The 22,432-nt window shown below is 44.4% G+C and overlaps 1 protein-coding gene and 1 long non-coding RNA gene across 3 annotated transcripts; one reads left to right on the top strand and one right to left on the bottom strand.

Moving 5' to 3' along the window:
* Positions 1-1,654: 1,654 nt before the first annotated feature.
* LOC149320036 (pre-mRNA cleavage complex 2 protein Pcf11-like) lies at positions 1,655-5,660 on the bottom strand. Its single transcript, XM_089512822.1, has one exon. The coding sequence runs from the start codon at positions 5,390-5,392 to the stop codon at positions 5,117-5,119; it is 276 nt and encodes a 91-aa protein (XP_089368948.1). The 5' UTR covers positions 5,393-5,660; the 3' UTR covers positions 1,655-5,116.
* A 410-nt stretch (positions 5,661-6,070) lies between these two features.
* LOC149320035 (uncharacterized) lies at positions 6,071-13,108 on the top strand. Of its 2 annotated transcripts, XR_016279911.1 has the most exons (4): positions 6,071-6,487; positions 6,710-6,832; positions 12,679-12,720; positions 12,890-13,108. It is a non-coding gene; the product is annotated as an uncharacterized LOC149320035 (long non-coding RNA). The 2 variants fall into 2 exon arrangements; XR_016279912.1 differs by lacking the exon at positions 6,710-6,832.
* Positions 13,109-22,432: the final 9,324 nt, after the last annotated feature.

Below are 22,432 nucleotides of genomic sequence, written 5' to 3'. Positions count from 1 at the left end.
AGAGGAAATGGTAACGGACGGACAAATGGGAACAACTTTCGGACTTACATCGAGTTATATTACTCCGGTTTAAAACTACATCACTACTACGTCATTTGATTGACAACCACGAAACCGGTTTAAATCTTACATTATACACCGATTTATGTCTTAAATGGGGACGATCAGCAACATTAAAACCGGTTTATAGGGATGAATGGGAACGAAAAATACCCCGATTCAGAAAGTGGGGTAAATAGCGTGGTATTTTACATCGGATTTAATACAATCGGTGTATTCTACAGCGATTTAAAAGTTAAGTGGGAACACCCCCTTTGAAGCACTTGCCAGAGGCTCTTGCGCAGCTCTAAGCTGAGGACCTCTCGCCACTTGGCCTTGTCACTACCACAGCAGGGCCAGCATGCGTATACAACATTCTCAAGCAAGTTGGACAAGATCTCATAGCCCTCATCTAAAGGAGAGAGGGGAAGTAGCACATCAAACATGTTCAGTCTTAGACATAAAACTAACAAAAGCCCCATACAGACAGGCCAAAAGAAAGCTGCTTCATGTCATTTTGGAGGTATGCTGTTTAAATTATGCATGTGTCCTAAGAGTCTGGAAGCTGCGCTCCAGTCCTTAGGACTGGATCGTGGCTTTGGTGTGGCTTCCGGACTCTTAGGACACATGGATAATTTAAACAGCATACCTCCAAAGTGACTGCCACTATCTGAATTTTGGTTCAGATGGTAGTTATATCAAGTCTTCAACCAGGTGGGGACTTTATCTAATTTCATATAAAGGAAAATGAAGAGCAAAGGGATGTATGCCTTCATATAAAACAAAAGACAGAGCAGGCATGGCATATATGGCAGGTAGATAAGGTTATTAACTACCGAAGAGTGGGGAATTAGAGTAATTTGACTAATCACAATGTAACAGTGCCCACTGTCAGGATTCAATTTTACTAATTACAGCAGAATTTGGGAAGAATTAAAGCTGCTTGGGACTATTTGTGCACAGGTTCTCAACAGATCTCAGGCAGTCCAAGATGTAGCTGTTTTATTCAAAGTCTTAATCCCAAAGCATGCAATGTATTTTCTCTGATAGCAAAGCTGCTATTTCACGGATTATAAAATCCTTAATACACTGATGGAACTGTGTGTGAAGCTATGATACAGGGAAGCAGACTATCACTGGATCTCCTTTTGGGAATGAAGAAGCAAGCCCCAACTTGAAATGAGAAGAATGCCACATCTGTGAATGAGAACTCAGGACTGTAGCACTTAAGTTACCAAACTACCCCATGGGTTTGAAAGAAAACACACTGGGATATAATGGAAGGTCATCTAAATGCTCAGGCAAACCCAAGTTTAGATTATCAGGCAGCTGTGGAAATGGGGAAGGCAACACAAAGCACTAGCAAACCGGAGGTGAATTAATTTCAAGTTCATCTGCAGGAAAACCATATTCAGAGTTGCCAATAGACTGCGTGTTGTTCTCCTCCAAAGGTGACACGAATGAGTGTTGAAAATGTGGGGGCCTGGGTTTCTCTGTTAAACTTCCAGTTTTCAGCCTTCCTCGCACGTTCTTTGTTGTAAACCCAGGCCACAGAATAATTTTAACACTTTACAAACAGATTCTGCACTACACCCGGTAAATAAAAAGACAAATACATATTTCATACATTTTATTTACATTTTTGAATACCAGTCACACATTTCAAAATCATTTATTAAAAATGTAATCAAACCACTCTGATTTACACTAAATAGAAACTTATCTCCAGACACAACTTTGAAAAGTAGTTTTCAGAGAACTCAAATCTCTTGTATCATCGTGGTCACTAATGACAACTAAGCAAATCTAATTAGAGGTACAGATTTTAGATGTCTTTAAATACACTTAAGGGGATAACTAGGTAACCACCCAACCCAAACAACAGTACTGGAATGTATGATCAGTTATGTACTTCCAGTCACTAACAGAGAGAGTGAAAACATATGAAAACTAAGTGTGGAAAGTGTCTGGAGAATATATTGTAGTTACTCAATCTACACTACAAGAAGCTTTCCCCTATTCCTGCTTTAAGTACAGGAATTTTTATTATCATTTAAACCCCCAGATTAAATTTGCAAAATAAAAAACCCAGCAACCTGAAGGAAACAGAGAAGGGGGAGGGATGGAGGGAAAGGGGCAAGAGACCTGAGATGCTTTACTAGATTAGTAGTATGTTAGCCTTTCACTACTTGAATGATAAAAGGATTCAGAAGTCCTTGGGCAAAAAGGCAAAGCTAAACCTAAATGGCATGCAGCCACCAAAAACACTGCCTAGATTTTCTGACATAATGCCTTGACTAGATCTGGAGTCTGCTCTTTCTTTTTGCACCATATTTATCTCTGGCAGCCATGTTGGGATTGTAAAGGCTGCTGCGATTCCTACAGACAGAATGGAGCACTTCTTTCCCTGCCTTAAAGAATAGGCTGCTCTATTCAGGAGAACTATGCGTGCTCTCTCTCTCTCTCTCTCTCACACACACACACACACACTCCCTTCTAATCTGTCATTATGCTTAGGTTTTGTGGGTTTTTCGGATTATGTGGCCATGTTCTGGAAGTCTTTATTTCTGACGTTTCACCAGCATCTGTGGCTGGCATCTTCGGAGAATTCACTCTCTGAAGATGGCAGCATAGATGCTGGTGAGATGTCAGGAATAAACTATTCTAGAACATGGCCACATAATCCGAAAAACCCACAAAAAACTATGGATGCTGACCATGAAAGCCTTCAACTTCACACTGTCATTATTCTATGACTCAAGGGTTCTAGAAATATAATAATCCCCTCGCCTTGCAAACATCTTTCCCAGAAAACAGCATAGGGAGAAACGATAGACATTCCCTCCTTCATAAACAACAAAATTTCTAGGTTTCATATCTAAACTAGCACAGCAGGTGACGCGATAAAGCCATACTTGTTTGCAAAATCTTATTTTGATCCTTTAATTCTATTTTCAAGAGCCAGTGAGCCTAAGATCAAAGCATGCCACCTGCGAAGAGCAGGAGAGCATGGCAAAGCATGGCTTCTGCTGCACAGTCACTGCCAGGCCGCCATGTTGTCTCTCTTTTACACAAGCTTGAAGAGCCTGCCATGGTGGCTTCCCTGTTCCTGGCCAGGGGCGGGAATCAGCTCTGCCTGCCAATGTTGCTACATACTCCCATATTTCCCTTTACAATGTAACTAGACTATCCCCCCCAACACAGACACACACCCGTCCCAACTCTGACCTACCAGAGAATGCCCTCCCCACAGAATACTGTCTGGCTCCTGGCTTTTTATCTAACCTCTGAGGGGTTTTCCATACCTTAAGTTCCCTCATTTTGCATAGAAAAGCCACCTCCCATGCCTAATCTTCACCACCGCCCTCCCATTCTTGTCATTTCCTACAGTATCAGACCCCCCTCACCAGCCGCTGCCAATCTCTAACCACCTTCACCAAAGCAGCCCCACCGAGAGGAATCAACACATTGTTGTTGTGTGTCTTCAAGTCTTTCCTGACTTATGGCAACCCTAAGGCCGTGGGGTTTTCTTGATAAGTGTCTTCAGAGGGTTTGCCATTGCTATGAAGCTGAGAGAGTGTGACTTGCCCAAGGTCACCCTGTGGGTTTCTGTGGCCCTGCTCCCCAGAAGCCTAGTCCACTACTCAAACTGCTCCACCGCACTAGCTCTAGCCCTCTGGGGTGCCATACTGTCTCCCCAGCACCCCAATCCCACACACCACTGGCACCCACTGACTGCCTGGATCCTTTCCTTCATCACCCCACAGGGGTTTCTATGCTCCCATTGCTGGACCCATCATCCCACAACTGCTTTTATTAATCTGCCCTGATCCTAGCGATACGTTTGTGGGTCAGGCAGGGATTTGGCTGTGTGTACTTTGGACAACAAGGGCCCAATAAACCTCTGTCTGTGTGAAAGAGAGAGCTCAGCATGTATAATCAGACAAGCAAAATTCTTGCAAGACTATACATCTCCCCCTTTCTCAGGATCCAGGTTCCTTGGCCTAGCCAAGCCCCCCTTTGCCTCATCCTCCTCTGTAGGCCTTTTCTCTGCTCCCCCCCCCCCCCATGTCAGAAGCCTTTCTCCTGTCTTTTGCTCTCATTCCCTGATCTACCCTTTTTGCTTCCAATCCAGAGTGTCCTCCCCCACACACTCCTTAATCTTTCTGTGTCACATGCATTCAGAACAATCCCCTCTTCTTTCCCAGCATCTGACTAAACAGAGGAGGAAGGGGGGGGGTGATGGAGGGGAATCTGGCCCTTGCCTTGCTTTCTCTTCCCTCCTCCATCTGCCTCCCCTCCCTCCAATGGACTGGGGCCAAAAAGGCAGGTCAGAGAATGGGGGGCAAATGGGGAAGGAATCCCCAGCCCACCTTCCTCTCCTCCTCTCTTTTAAAGTCTTAAAGAGGGGAATGTGGGCCTAGACTTGTTGGCTTTTCCCTCCTGCATTCCTCCCTCATTCCTGGATCTGCCTTCTTTCCCTTTGGTCTTCTCTGGCACAGCTGAAAGGGGAACGGGGCCTAGGCCTGGCTTTTCCCTCCTCTTCTGCCTTTCCTTTTGAATTCCAGTCCACACTTTCCCAGCCCTTTCTGGGCCTCTCTCTCTGAGTCAAAGGGGAACACAGCAAGGAGAACCTTGCCCTGGCCTCGTCTTCCTCTTCCTCCATCTCAGCCTCCCTTCCTCTTTTCGCCCACAATCTCCCATCTGCCTTGCTTTTTCTGTCGCCTCTCTTTTGACAAAGCCTGGGCTTGTCTTCCTTCCTTCCTTGGGCTTTTCGTCCATAACCTTGATCTCTCTCTCTGCTGTTGTTGCTCTTTAGGCTTCCTTCCCTGCCTCCTAAAAGGGGCCATGACCGAGGGGAACTGTGTCCCGAGACACCCCCTTCCGCCATTTCCCCTCATGCCTGGCCTCTTTTCCTCCATGATCTCCAACCCACCCCCACCATACTTCTCTGACTGAGGGGGAGGAGGGGGACTTGGCCCTAGAGACGAAGGAAGGAGAAGAAGGAGAAGAAGAAGATAGAGAGGCCGAGGGAGAGGAAGGCAGGGCGGAGGGGCTCGTATAGATCTCTGTCTCTCTATAGATATCCGGCGCGGGGAGTTATAAAAACCTTGGCGATTTGCGCCTCGATGAGGGAGACGATGTCCTTGGCGAAGGGCACGTTCTCCTCGGCCAGGATGGTCAGCATGTTGATGTGGGGCTTGCTGTTGAACGTCAGGTCCTCCAGCGAAGACTGGTAGTCGCGGCACGCGTCCTCCCCGCCGCCGCCTCCGCCTCCGCCGCCAGACCCTTCGCACCCGCTGCTGCTGCTGCTGCTGCTGCTATTGGAAGAAGTGCTGCCGCCGCCCGACATCCTGGGCTCCCGCCGAGGAGAGGGAGAAGGCACCGAACCACAACCACCCTCCTTCCTCCTTCCGCCCCCGGCTGTCGTTGCAATAGCCGCCGCCTCCTCCTCCTCCGCTGCCGCCGCCGGTGCTGCGCTTAGTTCCCGCCGGAGCTCATCGTCCGGCCGTCGTGGTCTTCGTCTCGGCTTCTCTCCGGACGCCGCTTCCTCGCAGAACCGACACGCACAAAATAGCGGCCACGGCTGGCGGGTGCCTCCTCCTCCTCCTCCTCCTTCCTCTCCGGCTCCAACCGCTGCGTCATATGAAATTGGCCTTCAGGGGAGGGGCTTAGCAAGGGACCCTTTTGTTCGCTGGGCGAGCCGCCATTGGTTACACGTCCCCCCAATCCGCGTCCTGATTGGTCCCCTGCCTCCGCTTGCGTCACTGTTACGACACGCTTTGTTACGATTGGTCGGCGCGGCGGTGAGACTTGCGATGATTGGTTGCGCTGATTTGGTTTGCAAACGTCAACCAAATCATCGCAACCAATCATCGCAAGCCTCACCGCCGCGCCGACCAATCGTAACAAAGCGTGTCGTAACAGTGACGCAAGCGGAGGCAGGGGACCAATCAGGACGCGGATTGGGAGGAATGTAGGGTTATTTCCCTAGCCCCGCCCCTTTTCGCAACACTCGGATTCTGTGCCTTTTTCCTATTGGTCGGTTTGCCTCGCTCGACCGTTGCTATGGTAACGAGGCCTAGCTTTTGCGTCTCGAAGCGAATCCACGGCCCAAATTTTCCCCAGTATACATAATAACAATACGGTTCGTGGGTTTTTAAATAAGGACAGACACAAGTTATCTGCTTAAGGGCTTTATTGGGTTAGCCTTGCAAACAGACTGCGCCTTTCTTCCGGCCCTCTTGCCTTGTTGACATCATTCAAAGGCGTTCTGGTGGCAGGCCTAAAATCCTACGGCTCCGTCGAAGACCCTCATCTGGCGCTTCCCGATACGCAACTTGAATGCAAGTCGGGTAATATCGACCGGCCAAGGGTGTCACGTGGACGGCAGGAGTCTCGCCTCATTGCCGGCTGCAGGGTGAATGGCGCCTGTTCCCTCGTCGTGGTAAGTTCTAGGCATTGCTGGAGGTATAGCATTGACGGCTCCAGGCTGACCAGTTCCCTGGTCAGTTCTAGGCATTCCTGCATTTTGTGGTACTCTCCTGTGCCTACTGAAGAGCCAAGCAATTACCGTCGCATAGAAACAGGCCAAGAAAAAGTACCACAGTGTCCCAGAGCCTTCATATAAGGTACAGACACAAGCCCTCTCTTCTGTTGCATTCAACAGCACGAGTACACCGTTTCCGGATTCCATGTTGGAAAATCTGGTATCCCATCTCACCAAGTTGCTCTTGAGGTGCTGTACAAGGATGACACTGAGCTACACCTGAGCTGAAGCCATATTTATAAGGCAAGAAACATTATGACAATCCTACAATGTTATAATGTGCTTTCCACACTTCAGTTGCCATAGCCATGAGAAGCCATGCAAATGATGGCATTAAACCCTATGTTGAACTTCTTTCTAATGCCAAGCTTTTTATTAAAACTTTCAAAGACTAATGTATTCTAAATCTACATGTTTTTTGTTGTGGGTCTTCAAGTCATTTCTGAGTTATGGCAACCCTAAGGTGACCCTATCATGGGGTTTTCTTGGCAACCTTATGGTTGCCATACATTGGAAATGACTGGGTAAATAAATAGGGTTTTATCTGTAGTAGCAGTCTGACTGTGGAATTCCCTCACAGGGGATTTTAGCTTGCTTCCAATTCTTTCAAGCTTCCAGCAGATAGCTAAAAGAGTGCCATTCCACATAGTCAAACCTTCAAACTGTCCTGGCTTGGTTTGCATTATTTTAAGGAGTATTTTATGTGTTTTTCTCCAAATCTATGCATTGTTTTTAAACATTTTTCTCCACTGTGCATCACCTTGGGGGCCCTGGCCAGCTAAAATAAATAAAATAATAATTGTATTCCCAGTCAATGTGACTGAGAGACGAGACTGAACCATACAAATATCCTGCAGGCATATTCTGAGATTTGCTCACTCCTCCACATCATGAGGGGATAGACAGGTCTTAATGGGGGCTGAATGCTGTAATGGTACCAGACATTTTATAATGAGTTCAGCTTCCTTACTAGGATTTGGGTTGTCCTGAAGTGTGACAACATATTTTGATCTTTTCCTCAGCCCTTCCAGAAAGGTCACCACAAGGTCCCGGATGTCTTCTGCGTTGTTGGAAGTGAATGTGTATTCATCACCTTTTATAGTGGCCAAGGTGAAGCTCTGTCCCTGGAGCTTTCCCCCTCTAGAAGAAAAATCATAGAAAAAAAATAATGGCTCCAACCCCAAATCTTCTCAGCATACAGCCACTTTAATGTAGTGGTTGGACACTGAACTATGACTCTGGAGGCCGGAGTTTGAATTCCCCCTTGGCCATGGAACCCACTGCGTGACCTCAGGCAAGTCACACGCTCTCAACCTCAGAGAGAGGCAATGGCAAACCTCCTCAGAACAAATCTTGCCAGGAGAACCCTGTGGTAGGTTCGCGTTAGGGTCACCATAGGTTGGAAATGACTTGAAGGCACACAACACACACAAATAGAATAAATATTCAGCATGTGGAGATGTGGAGCCCACAATCAGCACAAAAGATAGTGGGACTATTACTGCCCCTAGATCTCAGCTGGAATACTGTGTTCAGTTTTGGGTACCTCATTTGGTCTCTGCTGCCTCAAAGGGTAGAAGTAGGTCTAATGGTTTTAAGTTACAAGAGTGTAGGTTTTGACTGAATGTTAGAAGAAACATCTTGACAGCGAGGGCGGTTTGGAACCAATTGCCTAGAGAGGTGGTGGGTCTCCTTCTTTGGAAGTCTTAAAAAAGAGGGTGGCCAACTAAAGGCTTTGTCCCAATGAATTGGCCCGTTATTTGTTATTTCACACCTTACCTACTGCTGGAGACAGCCGTGATCTCTGGAAAGGAAAGTTCCAGAAGGACTTGTTCTTGTTCATCTACAAAGTATACTCCTGTCCAATTCACAGCTACAATTACATCATTTTTGGGAAGGCTAGGACCTGGGATTTAAAAAGAAAGCATAAAAGAGAAGTGTGTTTGCATCTTAAGCTTTGCTTGTTGTTTCTGGTAAAAGTCTTACCACTGCTGAAGAAATCTGCGAATTCACACAAAACCCGCCCATCCATCCCCTCAGTGCCTGCTCATTGACAACGCTTGTTGCCGGGCTGTTAACGGATCATTTGGAACTGAAGAGGAGCGGGCCACCAGGGGCCTTATATATGGGTGGGCGGGGCTACCGCCAAAAAGTTGCAGAAAAATACATTGCTTTCTGCCTGGAGATTCTAGAAGTTTCCGAGGATTGCTGCGCAGGCGCAGAATAAACCCATTTGTGTGAATTCGCAGATGACCACTCGAAGAAACACAGTTACAGGTGAGCAACCTGTTCTTCTCTGAGCACAGCTTCCATTTCACATTCTAAAATTGTAGGTTCATATTTAAGTGGTTCTTCCTTGAATGAATCTACCATCCTTTCACCTTTTTATACAGTTCTTCTGTGTATTGCTTCTATTATTTTTATGTTTTAACTTGGTCATGTAATGTGTTCTCCGGCTGGTCATAGAGCATTCCCACTGCTGGTTTAAATTTTCTTTGATTTCTCAGCTCTTGTAGAAGAGGCCTCTTGTTCATCCCCTTTTGTTGTTATCTTCTTTTTCTTCATTGATTATCATGGTAGTTCTCTTTGTCTTTGTGCAGAAATAACTGAACAGTTGCATTCAAGATTTTGGGTCCTACTTCTATCACCTTTTACTTTTGCTTCTCATCTGTCCTTAACTGCTTGAAGAATTTCATATGTCATCTATTGAATCTTTTCTTTCTTTTTGACTACAGAGAGTGTCTTTTTTTGTATTCCTCCCTGACAATGTGGATCTCATAGTCTGTGTCACAATATGTTCTTGGTTCTTGTTTTTTTCAGAAAAAATCTACCTTCTCTACCTTCTGGTTCAGATTTATGTAGTCTGTTTGATTTCTATATTGGCCATCAGGTGATATCCATATATACAGAAGCTTCTTGGGTTGCTTGATGTGTTTGTGATAAACAAGCTGTTGGTTTTGCAAAATTCAGTCAGCCACTCTCCTGCTTCATTTCTAGATCCTAGGCCAAGTTTTCTTACGGTCTTTGATTATGCTTTGGAGTTTATCAGACAAGGGAAATTGGAAGTATAATCCAATGGCAATCTGAACGCAATCATGAGGTTTAACATTATTGCATGATAACCTACTACACACAAATTCGGGCAATGGGAAGTCAGTCCAAGCGCAATCATGGGGTTTCATGTTATTGCGTGATAGACTACCACAGTGATGGCGAACCTATGGCACGTGTGCCAGAGGTGGCACTCAGAGCCCTCTCTGTGGGCACACATGCTGTCACCCTAGCACAGAGTTTGCCAGAGTTTCTTACTAGAAAGCCAGAGGGATATGGCACTTTGCAATAAATAAGTGGGGTCTGGGTTGCAGTTTGGGCACTCAGTCTGTAAAAGGTTCACCATCAGTGGGCTACCACATGCAAATTCAGGCAATGGCATGCTATTTTCGGGCAATGGGGAGCCAGTTCGAACGCAACTCGCATTCACATAAATTCACTGAACTAGCAAATTCACATGAATGCATTCTGGTCCCACTTTCTTTTCATTCGAAATTAAGAGAAATTCCTCACATATGATAAAGTCCTTATTTTCCTGCTTTTGCAATCTGATCTCCTGTGATTAACAAGTCCTCTTCTGGTGTGTGATCAATTTCCTCTTGGACTCAAGCACAGAATCATTCAGTTTCTTCTTTTTCTGCCTCTGTTTGTTGTTGTTGGTAGCTGCCCTCAAGCCAACTCCAGTTCAGGCGGACCCTGTGGTTGAGATTTCTCCAAGAATCCCTATTCTCTACTGCAGTCTTGCCCAGATCCTGCAAGCCCTTGCCCATAACCCCCCTGATTGAGTCTGTCCATCTGGTCTGTAGTCTTGCTTTTTTTCTTCTACCCTCTCCCTTTCCTAGCATTATTTTTTTTTCATTATGTGGCCAAAGTGCAATAGTCTCAACTTGATCATCTTTGCTTCCAAGGAGAGCTCTTCTCTGATCTGTTCAAGAACCTGTTTGTTTGTCGTCTTGGCTGTCCGTGGGATCCTAAGTATTCATAGAATCATAGAATCGTAGAGTTGGAAGAGACCACTAGGGCCATCCAGTCCAACCCCCTGCCATGCAGGAAATCCAGTTCAAAGCATCCCTGACAGATGGCCATCCAGCCTCTGTTTAAAGACCTCCAAGGAAGGAGACTCTATCACCCTCCGAGGAAGTGCATTCCACTGTCGAACAGCCCTATAATATACTTGGGAATAATATTAAATCCAGGGGAAAATATGCTTGGGAATATAATTAAAACTAGGGGGAAAGAGACATGGGAATATTATTAAATCCAGGGAGAAATACATATTGGAAACGGCACCTTCCTCCTCCTCCTCCTCCTCCTCCTCTTGTTGCTCATTTTCGGAGCCAAAGGGGTTTAGGAAACGGCCCTTTCTTTCCATTCCCTCTGGGCCAGAGGTCCTCCTCCTTCTCCTCCTGCTCTTCAGAAGTTTCTCTTCCTCATTGAGGCTGGCCAATGATAGAGTGGGGCTAGAAACAGCCCCGACCCTGCCATTTTGCTATTGGCCAGCCCCTGCCAGGCTCCATGAAGAGAAGGAGCTGCTCTTTGCAAGCCCTGCGCGCTCGCGCGCAAACAAGGGCTCGCAAGAGGTGCCTCTGGCCCTGGAGAAGGAGAGCACAGAGGCGCAGGAAGAGGAGGAGGAGGCAGAGGAGGCTGCCGACTGGCCCAAAGGCCTTGGCGGCGGCGGCGCCTGCGGCAGGACCGAGCGGGGGCCGGATCTGGCTCCTCCCCGGGCCGGATCCGGCCCGCGGGCCGTAGGTTGCCGATGCATGCCTAAAGGCATCTTGCTCCCACAATGAAGGTGTGATCATTTCCCCTCTAAATTGACCTTGCTCTTTTGTTTTTAACTGCAGGCTGATATACCACTGAGCTTGTCAGAGCTTGCAAAAAGTCTTTTTAGATGACAACTCCAAGAATACCCAAGCTATGGGGTTTTGGGGACTTTTAATCCCCTCATACACAAACTTAACAGTTGTTGCATGCCGTCAAGTTGCTTCCAATTTATGGTGACCCTAAAAGGGTTTCTTGGCAATATTTGTTCAGAGAAGGTTTGCCATTGCCTTCTCTTGAGGCTGAGAACATGTTACTTGCCTACAGTCACCCAGTGAGTTTCATGGCTAAACTAGGAATCAAATCCTTTTCTCCAGTCCAACACACACCACTATGCCATAATCTCAATACACGTTAGCCATATAATCTCTAAGAGTTCCAAGATGGCTGGCATCACTGTGGAGGTATGGAATCTTACTGCCACATTTGTGGCATTGCCCTAAATATATATACTGTTTGGTAGGTGTATTCTCTCTCTGTGCAGGGATAAATAAACACTTGCTGCAGAAAACTTTAATTTCTGATGCCTTGCAGCACAATTGCAAACCACTCTGCATGGAAAAAATTAGTGAACAATTTTCACTGTCTATATGACAATAAAGAATTTGGTCTATACCTTTGTCAGAAAACCTGACCTTGAAGAGCAAAGCAGGAGAAATAATCAACCAGTGGTGAGTTTTATTGAATTTGGCCCCTGCTTCTTTTGTTTTTGAACATTAATGATCAAGGTTTTAATTTTTCAAATTTTCATCCCAATTTGTATGAAAAGATTCAATGCTGAATATTTCAATTACATAGATGTTATGGCAGCTGCTTTTATTTATTTTTTTTAAAATAAAACCATTTTTAAGAAGTAAGCAAAACCAAGATGGAAAAAACACAGACCAGGCATTGCAAACTTGAGATAACTTTATTGTGAGGATACAGCTGTGGTTTCTTTAAAATATAGGACAGCATTATAAATACAAGACAAGTATCAGAGTGGAGAAGCCTATAAATGAATGGCAGAAAAAAAACATATTGAGGAGAACAAGTTAAGTCTTAATTTTCTGTACAAGACAAAGTGATCATGTCACACAGTCAGACTCCAAGGAGATGTCAAAGGGGGTGAAAGCCCTTGTGGGGTATTAGCAGATAATAAATAAATAAATAAATAAATAAATAAATATCTGATGGTTGCCACTCGAAATCTCGCCTCTTTGTGTTTCTCCACACAGCACCCAAGATGAATGTGTTCTGATCCCTTACCATCATTGGAGGTAAGGCACTTTCCCTGGAAAAATACCAAAGCTCACTAGCTTGCCTGCCTCCACCAAGAAGGCATCTTCCTCCTCAGGGTGCTTAAAGACCCCAAGACACCTCTTCCATAGACCTAATAGTTACCTAATTCCCCCCCCCCCCTTTTTTTTTTTTTTTGTTCCCTGACAGATGAAATCACATCTACACAGACTGTGCAAACTGTATGGATCCTCATTTAACAGGGCACGGAATATACCAGCCACTACTGTCACCGAGAACTATCTGGATATCTTTATACAGCATGTAGTGGAAGAAGACAAAGGGTAGATGGATTGTTTCTCCTCCTTCTCCTCTCACACAAATCCCTGGGGTCCTGAGCTTCCCCTTTCTGGGTGTAGAAGCCCAATAAAGATATAATCTCTCTTTGTCCATTTCTTTTGGCAGGGAATGTATTGCCCTACAGTTGGGAGTGCTAAACTCATTTGCACAATTCGTGGGGGACCTTGCTCTTTTCCTGTTGAGGTGGGGAAAGAGTTTGAGATGAAAGTAACAAGACCATTCCCTCACAAGGTCTGCCCTCATTGGCCACAAGAGGTATCCCCTTATTGAGCCTAGAATGCCCTTCTCTTATCAGGTGAAGGCAATTAGATTCCTTGCAGTAATTGTACATTACATGGACCAGACAGAGAGGCTAGACAAATGGATCCCTGAGTTTCATGCCATCTTTTCGAATTTCATGGCAGAGGACATCCTTATGCCTCGGGATCCATATGACATAACTGTGACCCACATGACACTATGGTAAGATGTATTTCTTCCTTCTTTCTGGGGAAGAAATGGTCAGTGGTTTCCATTCCACTTGATGAGACTAGATATAGGAATATAAATCCTACAAGCTTTTCTGTTAGTCTATGATGATGTGACAATTGTTGTCTGTTCTCTGCAGAGAATTATGGGTTGTAATTTTGTGCGTCCTGGGAGAAAGCTGCTTTTCCAATTGCCTATGCTTCCTTCTCCATCAGAAACTGATGGATTTCAGAAGGCAAAACCCACAGCAGCCAACCTGGACCCAAGAAAGGAGAGAGGTCATCAGGGATCTTTCAACACTCAAAGGCTAGTGCCATGCTTCGGGACTGTGTGCTGGTCTTTGATGAACCAAATCCTGTCCATGACCTTCCCATTCTGCAAAGTAAAATGGAAAGAGTTTGGGTGCTCCATTAAACGGGGGGGGGGGGGGGGGGAGGAGTGTGCAATTTCAGACAGATAAAATGAGTTTGTAAGGCTGGATCAGATCTAAGCTGCATCTGCACTGCAGAAAATAATGCAGTTTGGCACCACTTTAGCTGCCATGGCTCAATGCTGTGGGATACTGGGATCTGTAGTTTGTTGAGATATTTAGGTTTCTCTGTCACAGCAAACTACAAATCCCAGGATTTCCTAACACAGATATGAGTTTGAGATCATAAGGGACAAACAAGACTTAAATTTTCCCCAGATATTAACTCTGCAGTTTCAGATCTGCTGTACATCCAGAAGCCACAGAAGCCAGACCAAGGTGCATCCACACTTCACAAAAAGTGGCTCAAACCCACTTCAACTGCCTTTTCAGTGTTCTGTGGAATCCTGGGATTTGTAGCTTGGTGAGGTGATTAGATTTCTCTCCCATAGAGCTCTAGTAAAGTCCCCTGGGCTATAAAATCAAGGTGTCTGGGGAACCATTAGCTCAAGGGAGTGGACTAGAGCTCTCTAGCAGAGAAGTTTAAGTACCTCACCAAACTACAAATCCCAGGATGCCAGAAGATGGAATCAGGACAGTAAAAGTGGCATCATCTATCATGGATGCAGCTTCGTGCGTATTGGAAATCCCTTCTCAGTTGCTGGTGGCAGAACCAGTTCCTACCTTGTCATTGGACACTTGCTCCAGCCAAAGGTGGGTCCGGTTGAGGATCTACATGCAAGTGTATCCATAGTCCTCAATCCTCACAACACTCCAGTCCCTCGGCTTGGGACAAAGGGATTGAGCCACTCTTGGCAACCCTGGATGAAGAAAAGAGAAATTGATTTTGAACAGTATGGTTTTAAGGGATAAATGATTAAATATATAATATATTGTTATGGTTTTGTGGCACAGTCCGTGATGATGTACCACGGCTACGTTTGGCGCCAGGATCACCTCCTTTGAATCTGTAGGCAGCAGCTTGTGAGCTGTAGAAACACCTCTCCCCTTCCAGAATAACTGAAGAGAACACTGTAGACGAAGGTCTCTCAGATTAGGCTTTTATTCTTTTTCTTTTTGAAGTGAAAGCAGTTCTCTATGGGCTGTTTGTACAGGGTGATCCAACCCTGCATTCTACTCCATTCCATTCCAATTTCATTATCATCAAATTTAATACTTTCCAACTGGCATCTATAAGCTTGATGTGTTCAGTGACTCTGAAATTTTAAATATTCCTTCCAGAACAGCAGAAATTGCTGAAATTCTCAAGGGTAATAACCCATATAAAGATACCAAAAATGTTCACATTTGTAAATATTGCCACTGTGCGCTTCCTCATGAAATGGTCCCAAAATCTTCAGTTTAGGATCATTCCACATAATTAATTTAGCATGTTCAAACCAATATACACATTTCCATGTCATTATACAGGTCTGTTGCCTTCCACTGTTTCCCCAGCCCATCTTCCTTCATTCTTGCAACAGATCAATAACATCCCAGTAATATCCCAAATCCACAAAACAACAATACCTTAATGGGGACAACCAAAATACACAAGACCGTTGTAATCTTTCTTTCTTTCTTTACTTTTGTTTTCTTTCTTTTTAATTTATTCTTTTACAAAGCTTGCATTTTTACAAGATAAACACAAACATATAACATCAAGCTATAAATCTGTTATATATTAGGCTTATACCTGATAACTTTTCACAAGAAACGGCATAATTTTATCTTTTAATACAAAATCTCATTCCCCTATTTCTAGGTATGAAAAAAATGGTTTTGTTTCTTGTACCTCTCCTTACTGAGCAGCCATTAAGTAAAGTCTTACAGCTTCCCAATCCTTTTCCCATTTAACCATATCTTTCTTATTTATTAATGCTGTTAATCTATCTAGGTCTTTCAATTCCCGTATTTCGTTTTGCCACATCTCTGTTTGTGGGGTTATAGGTTATTTCCAGTTCTTTGCTATTAATCTTCTGGCAGCCGATATTAAGTATAATAATATTTTCCAATATTTCCTTTCTTCCTGTGGGTCTAGTAGTGAGGCCATGTTTAACAGATATATTTCTAGTCCAAACTCAAAATCAATTTTTAATATTAACTTTATTTCCAAATGAATATTTACCCAAAAAGACTTTATATATGGGCAGTGCCACCACATATGCAAATATGTACCTATTTCTTTTTGGCATCTCCAACACCGGTTATACTTTAATTTATTTATTTTTCTAGTGAGCATGGTGTTTGATACCATCTATTTACAACTTTAAAATAATTTCCTTTTATTGTTTGTGCTACAGTAAATGTTTTTGTTTTTAGTCTAGCTTTTTCCCATTTTTCCAAGTCTAAATTGTAACCCAACTCTTGTGCCCATTTTATCATAGAATCTTTAATTCCCACTTATTCTAGGGATCTTTTCAGTAAGGTGTTATATATTTTACTTAATATCTTTTTTTCATCTTCTTACATTAATATAATGTCTAATTCGTTATCCTGTTTCTCAAATCCAAATAAACTCTTATCCTTTGTAAATCTTTCTTTAAGTTGAATATAATTCAACCAATTTATATGGCCTATTTTAGTTATGATTTCTTCCTTTAATCTTAATATAACATTTCCTTCATTATCATGAGTTAATATGTCTCTATACATTATCCATTTCTGATTTTTTCCTCATTGGCCTAAAAAAGCCTCTTGTGGGGAAGTCCAATGTAAAACATTTTTTTCACAGTTAGCCAGTTATTAATTAAAATTTTCCTCAATAGATGTTCATTAAAGACTTTGTTTCCTTTCTGCCCATCATACCAGACATATACACGCCAACCTAGCTGAGTGTTATATCATTCTAACCATAAAGAATTTGAATTGCTTATTTTACACCAGTCTTTAATCCAAACAATACTTGCAGACCTATAGTATAGTAGAATATCTGGTACCACAATGCCCCCCCCTTTTTTTTTAACTGTATCTTTCATAGTTATCCACTTGATTCTTGGAAAGTTCTTTAACTCTTTTTCCCATTGCTTAATTATTTTCAGGGTCTGTATTATTGGTAGATTTAAAAAAAGAAAGAACACCTTCGGTAAAATACACATTTTGATTGTCGCACTCCTGCCTGATAGGGAAAGCTTTAAGTCTTTCCATTTTTTCATATCATTTTCAATTGTTTTCCACATTGACCCATAATTTAAATCAAAATGATCCAAAGTATTATTTATTACCCAGATACCCAAGTATTTAACTTTTTCCTTAATTTTAAACCCCAAATTTTCTTCTACTAAATTTCTCTTTTCCATTTATATTCTTTGTTATTAACCAAGTTTTATTTTCATTCACTTTAAATCCTGCTAATTTTCCAAAAGATTCTAATTCCTGTTTCAGAATTTCCATACTTTTTGAGGGATTATCTAATATTAAAACTAAGTCATCCACATAGGCATTAATTTCATCTCTTTATTTTTAATTCTTATACCTCTAATTTCTGTATTTCCCCTTACTGAATTTAACAAAACTTCCAAAACGGAAATAGAAAGCAGTGGGGACAATGGAGAGATGAGGCTTTTATTCTTAGAAGAAGTTCCAATATGTATAGACCTATCTACAAACATCTACACAGTCCACCAAACAGAGCAAGCCACAAAGTCAACTGACTCTAATGGAATCCACAGCCAACCGCCAAAACCAACTGCCAAGGCCAACTGTCAAGAGAGTGTTCAAATTCCCCCCAGTCAGGACTTGAGTTGCTGATGACCCCTGGTTGGAGAATGGCCGGCCTGTTGCTATTAAATCCCACATTGTACATTTTACTATGGACTCTACATCCCAATATATATGTATATATACTCTGTTCACAATACAGTGGTGCCTCGGGTTACGAAAGTAATTCGTTCCGCGGCCGCTTTCGTAACCCGAAAGGCTTCGTAAGCCGAAAAACCCATAGGCGCTAATGGGGAAAAGCCGCGATTTGGTGCGAAAAAGCCGAAAAAAGCACCAAAAGTTTTTTCGTAACCCGAAAAAACATTCGTAACCCGGAACAATAATTCCCTATGGGATTTTTTCGTATCCCGAAAATTTCGTAACCTGGGTATTTCGTATCCCGAGGTACCACTGTATTGGCTGGAATCCACTTGGGCAGTTATCAATGCCTAACCTAGAGCAATGGTTCCGAACCATGGTAGTCCAGATGATTTGGTCTTCAGGTTCCATAACTCCTGACTGTTGGCCCAGTTGGCTGGGGCTTTTCTGACGTACAAAACAAATGGAAGACCAAAGGTTGGGAAGTACTGACCTAGAGTTATGCATTCATGGCTGTTACTTTGGTGGGATACAGACCGCCCCTTTGTGGCCGCCTGCACCCACCCCTTTCCCCGATGGATCGGGGCCTCAGCGGCCACAGCGACATCCCAGAGGCCCCAATCTGCCGCTTTTCCAGGCCTCGGGGAAGCGGCAAAACTGGAAAAGGGGTGTCCTTGGGGCTTCATGCCCCAAGGACACCCCAACAGTGGCGGGGAAAGAGAGAAAGGGGCCGCTGGCGCCAGCGATACAAGCAGCGGAAGGAGCTCCATTTTGGAGCTCCTGCCAGCGCCGCTAAAAGGGCGCCACAAGCGTCCTGCAGCGGCGTGCGTGCATCACGCCCACGCTGCTCCTTTTGGAGGTAGTGCGGCCATGATGTCATAATGGCGGCGCCCATGTAGACAGGGCGCCGCCATTACCATGCCACAGTTACATGCTAGGGTTGAGGGGTGTCTGTAAAGGACGTCTCGAGCCAACTCTAGCACGTATCCAGGCAGGTCTGGATACCGCCATATTCACAATTCCTATGGTCAGGGGATATGTTGGGACTGTGAAAGTCCTCCAATCCCCACTTAACTGCTGTTGCAAGCAACAGAGGTCTATTCCCCTGCCAGTGAGAAAGCAGATGATATTCTCATCCAATTCCCTTGTGTGAATAATATCCGTAAGGAGGGAAATTGCGACAGGGACCCCGCTTGCGCCTGTCACAACTGGGGTCGCTCATGACAACTGCTTCCCAAGTAATGAGGAATGGATCCTGTTGCTTGCAGCAGCTTCTACCCAATAAATGGGGACTGGGAGGAATGGGATGGGAGACACAGCTGTCTCACGACGGTGGATACAGATTCATAAGTGCCAAAATGGATTCCAGCCATTGTTACAGTTGTTTATTATCTTAAATTGATTTTATTGTATGCCATTCTGAGATCTTTGTTTATGCTCAGAAGCATGCTGCTATTCATGGTTTGAGCCTCCCCCCCAAGAAAGCCCCCCCTAAAATTAAGCCAACCCTGATTCCCAAATTTTGTGCTTACAGTCAATCCAGTGATGGTGCCAACATCTCCATCACAGAATCAATTCTTCCAAAAGAAAACTATCCCCAAAGAGGAACATCCAATTTGGCCGTGGACGTAAGATTTCTATGGCAACAAAGAGTCTGTGTTTCCCTTTAAGTGTTCTTCTTGAAACAGCTGAAAATAATGACCACCGGAAGAGAATTTTGCCTATAAAATGAATTGGAAGTAATGCTTGAGTTTTGTACTGGGCCTAAATACGCTTGTTATGGGTGGTGTCTGAAGTCCTACATTACAGTCTATGTTTACAAATCCATAGGTACGTTGTAGAAATGCAATGAAATCCTCCTAGTGTAGTGGTTCCCAAACTTTGGTGCTCCTGGTGTTTGGGACTTCAATTCCCAGAAGCCCCAGCTAGCTTGGCCAACAATCAAGGATTCTGGGAGCTGATGTCCAAAACATCTGGAGGACCAAAGTTTGAGAATCACTGTTGTAGTGAATTGTGAAGATGTGTACCTGGAAACTTTGCAAAACCCTGGGGAAAGTCATTCTTTCTCAGATTCTGAGGATATTAATAGCAACCCTCTTCTGTAGAAACTTTGCAAAACCCTGGGAAAAGTCACTCTCTCTCAGCTTCAGAGGATAGCAATAGCAACCCTCCCCTGAAGAAACTTTGCAAAACCCTGGGAAAAGTCACTCTCTCTCAGCTTCATAGGATAGCAATAGCAACCCTCCCCTGAAGAAACTTTGCAAAACCCTGGGAAAAGTCACTCTCTCTCAGCTTCAGAGGATAGCAATAGCAACCCTCCCCTGAAGAAACTTTGCAAAACCCTGAGGAAAGTCACTCTCTCTCAGCTTCAGAAGATAGCAATGTTAACCCTCCCCTGAAGAAACTTTGCGAAAACCCTGAGAAAACCCTTCCTCTGCCTCACCCCCAAGAGTCCTACCAGGCCTTATATGTGCCTCCTCCACAGCTCTCTCTATAGTCTCCACTTGGCTACATGGAAAAGCTTCTCCTCCTCTGCCTGGCCAATGGGAATGGAGGAGCTGGGAGCCTGGCTGCATTCCAACACAAACGGAGGCTGCTTTGCAAAGGGGAGGCCGAGACCAGTGTTGCCAACAAGCCTCGAAGATAATTCCCTGAAAGGTTTGTCCAAAACCCGCTGAATCCCCCCAGATCACACGGAATATTCAGCCACAATTCCCGGAAAATTCCCATAATGTTAAAATGGCGGATGTTTTGCAAATAAACGTAAACATAATTGAATAAAAATAATTGTAACTTATTTCAACTCTCAAAATCACCATTGAACCAAACAAAGAATCTTTCAGTCCTTTTAAGATATTTATTTTGACATGAAGGGGGTCCAGGAAGCTTTGTGCCAAATAGAAATGTGTTCGGCTGCAACCGCACTGCAGAAATAAATCCAGTTTTCATACCTTTTAATTGCCATGGCTCAGTGCTAGGGAATCCTGGGAATTCTAGTTTTCGGAGACATTTAACCTTCTTTCTCAACAAACTCTGGTGTGACAACAAACTACAGTTCCCAGGATTTCATAGCACTGGGCCATGGCAGTAAAAACGGTATGAAACTGGATTGTCTCAAGTCTGGAGTGAAGATGCAGCCTGAGTTGGGTCCAAGACACACTGCAGAAATAAACCAGTTTGAGACTGCTTTAACTGCCCTGGCTCAGTGCTAGGGAACCCTGGGAAGTGTAGTTTTGTGAGAAAGAGCTCTGGTGCCACAATGAACTACAGTTCCCATGCATCTGAGGAAATACGCTTAAGTCTAGGAAAGCTCATGCTGCCAACTTTTCTTTCAGTGAGACTCAAAGGTGCTACAAGATCTCTCTATCATCATCACCATTATTATTATTATCATTATTAAATCCAAATGCAGCTGAAGAAGTGGACTTAAACTGGCAACACTGATATCCTGTAGACTCATTCTCTGGGGCTGTGATCTGGAAGCGTGGAGGCAATTCCCTTGTTCAACCAGGGAATTCTGGGAATTGTAGTTTCTTGTGACATGTTGAGACACTGCTTTACTGGCAGCCAGGGCTCCATGCATGAAATTCTGGGCTTGGTGGTTTGTTGTGCCCAGAATCCCATCATCGCAGGGAGTCTTGCAGTTAGAAGCAGTGCCAAACTGGATTATTTCTGCAGTATGGATGGCAATGGAAAAGAGAACGAAAAAGAGATCCACAAAACAAAATTCTGGGAAGACAGGGCAGGGATGCCAACTTACCAGGTGCTCTGCCCATGCTCAGAGGCATATTTAATCACTAACACACACACTCAGGGACATCACATTCACATCACACAACCCAAATGGTCTTCACAGTACAACAACGACTCTGAGAGGTAGGCTTGGGGCACTCTGCCCAAGCTCAGGAATTCAGAAATTCAAATGTCACTCTCAGGCAGACACAGAAGTCCACAACATCAAGCCATGATACCATGATCAAGTATTGCCTTTGTGTGCCTTAAAACTTATTTCTTACTTGGAAATCCAAGGCAATTGGGAAGCCAGCCAAGATCCCTCACTCCCTGCCTCTCTCCAGCCCTGCCGCCACTGTGCTTTGCCCCTGGAGCCTGAGAATGCCGGGGGGGGGGGGGGGGCAATCACTGTCCTTTCTCTGATTGGCTGAACTATTCCTCCAAACAGTTGGGGTTGGTTGGGCTTGCTCCGTCCTGGCTCTCAGAGGGAGTCATTAGAGAGAGAGAGTTTTCTCCAGCCCTCTTGGCTGAAAACTGTTACACTCCAAAGGGTTGGTTGCTCTGCTCAGCAGGCTGGAGCTGAAAGGGCCAAAGTCATGGAAAAGACACTGAAAAAGAGCCAGGCGCAAAAATCACACGAAAAGCTCTGAAAAGTCCCCGTTTTCGCGTGAAAGTCGCGAAATTGGCAACACTGGCCGAGACGGAGAGGCAAGGACCAGGAGTCCACAGCCCTCCCCAGGACGTAATATGAAGGCGGGAGGGGACCTTCCCCAAGGTCAAAAAAGCATGATTGTCCCGCCAGAACCTATCAAATGGCAACCCTAGGCTTAGGGAGCTGGGTATGTTTAGCCTGGGGAAGAGACAGTTAAGAGGTGATATGATAGCCCTGTCTAAGTATAATTTAAGGGGTGTCACATTGAGGATGGAGCAAGGTTATTTTCTGCTACTCCAGAGAATAGGATACAGAACAATGGATGCAAGCTACA

Source organism: Sceloporus occidentalis, unplaced genomic scaffold (assembly GCF_023333645.1).
Source record: "Sceloporus occidentalis isolate IW3139 unplaced genomic scaffold, rSceOcc1.0.p SCAF_2, whole genome shotgun sequence".
In the NCBI taxonomy this organism is placed as follows: domain Eukaryota; kingdom Metazoa; phylum Chordata; class Lepidosauria; order Squamata; family Phrynosomatidae; genus Sceloporus; species Sceloporus occidentalis.
The sequence above is the reverse complement of the archived record's forward strand: the minus strand, read 5'-3'. Positions and strand labels throughout refer to the sequence as shown.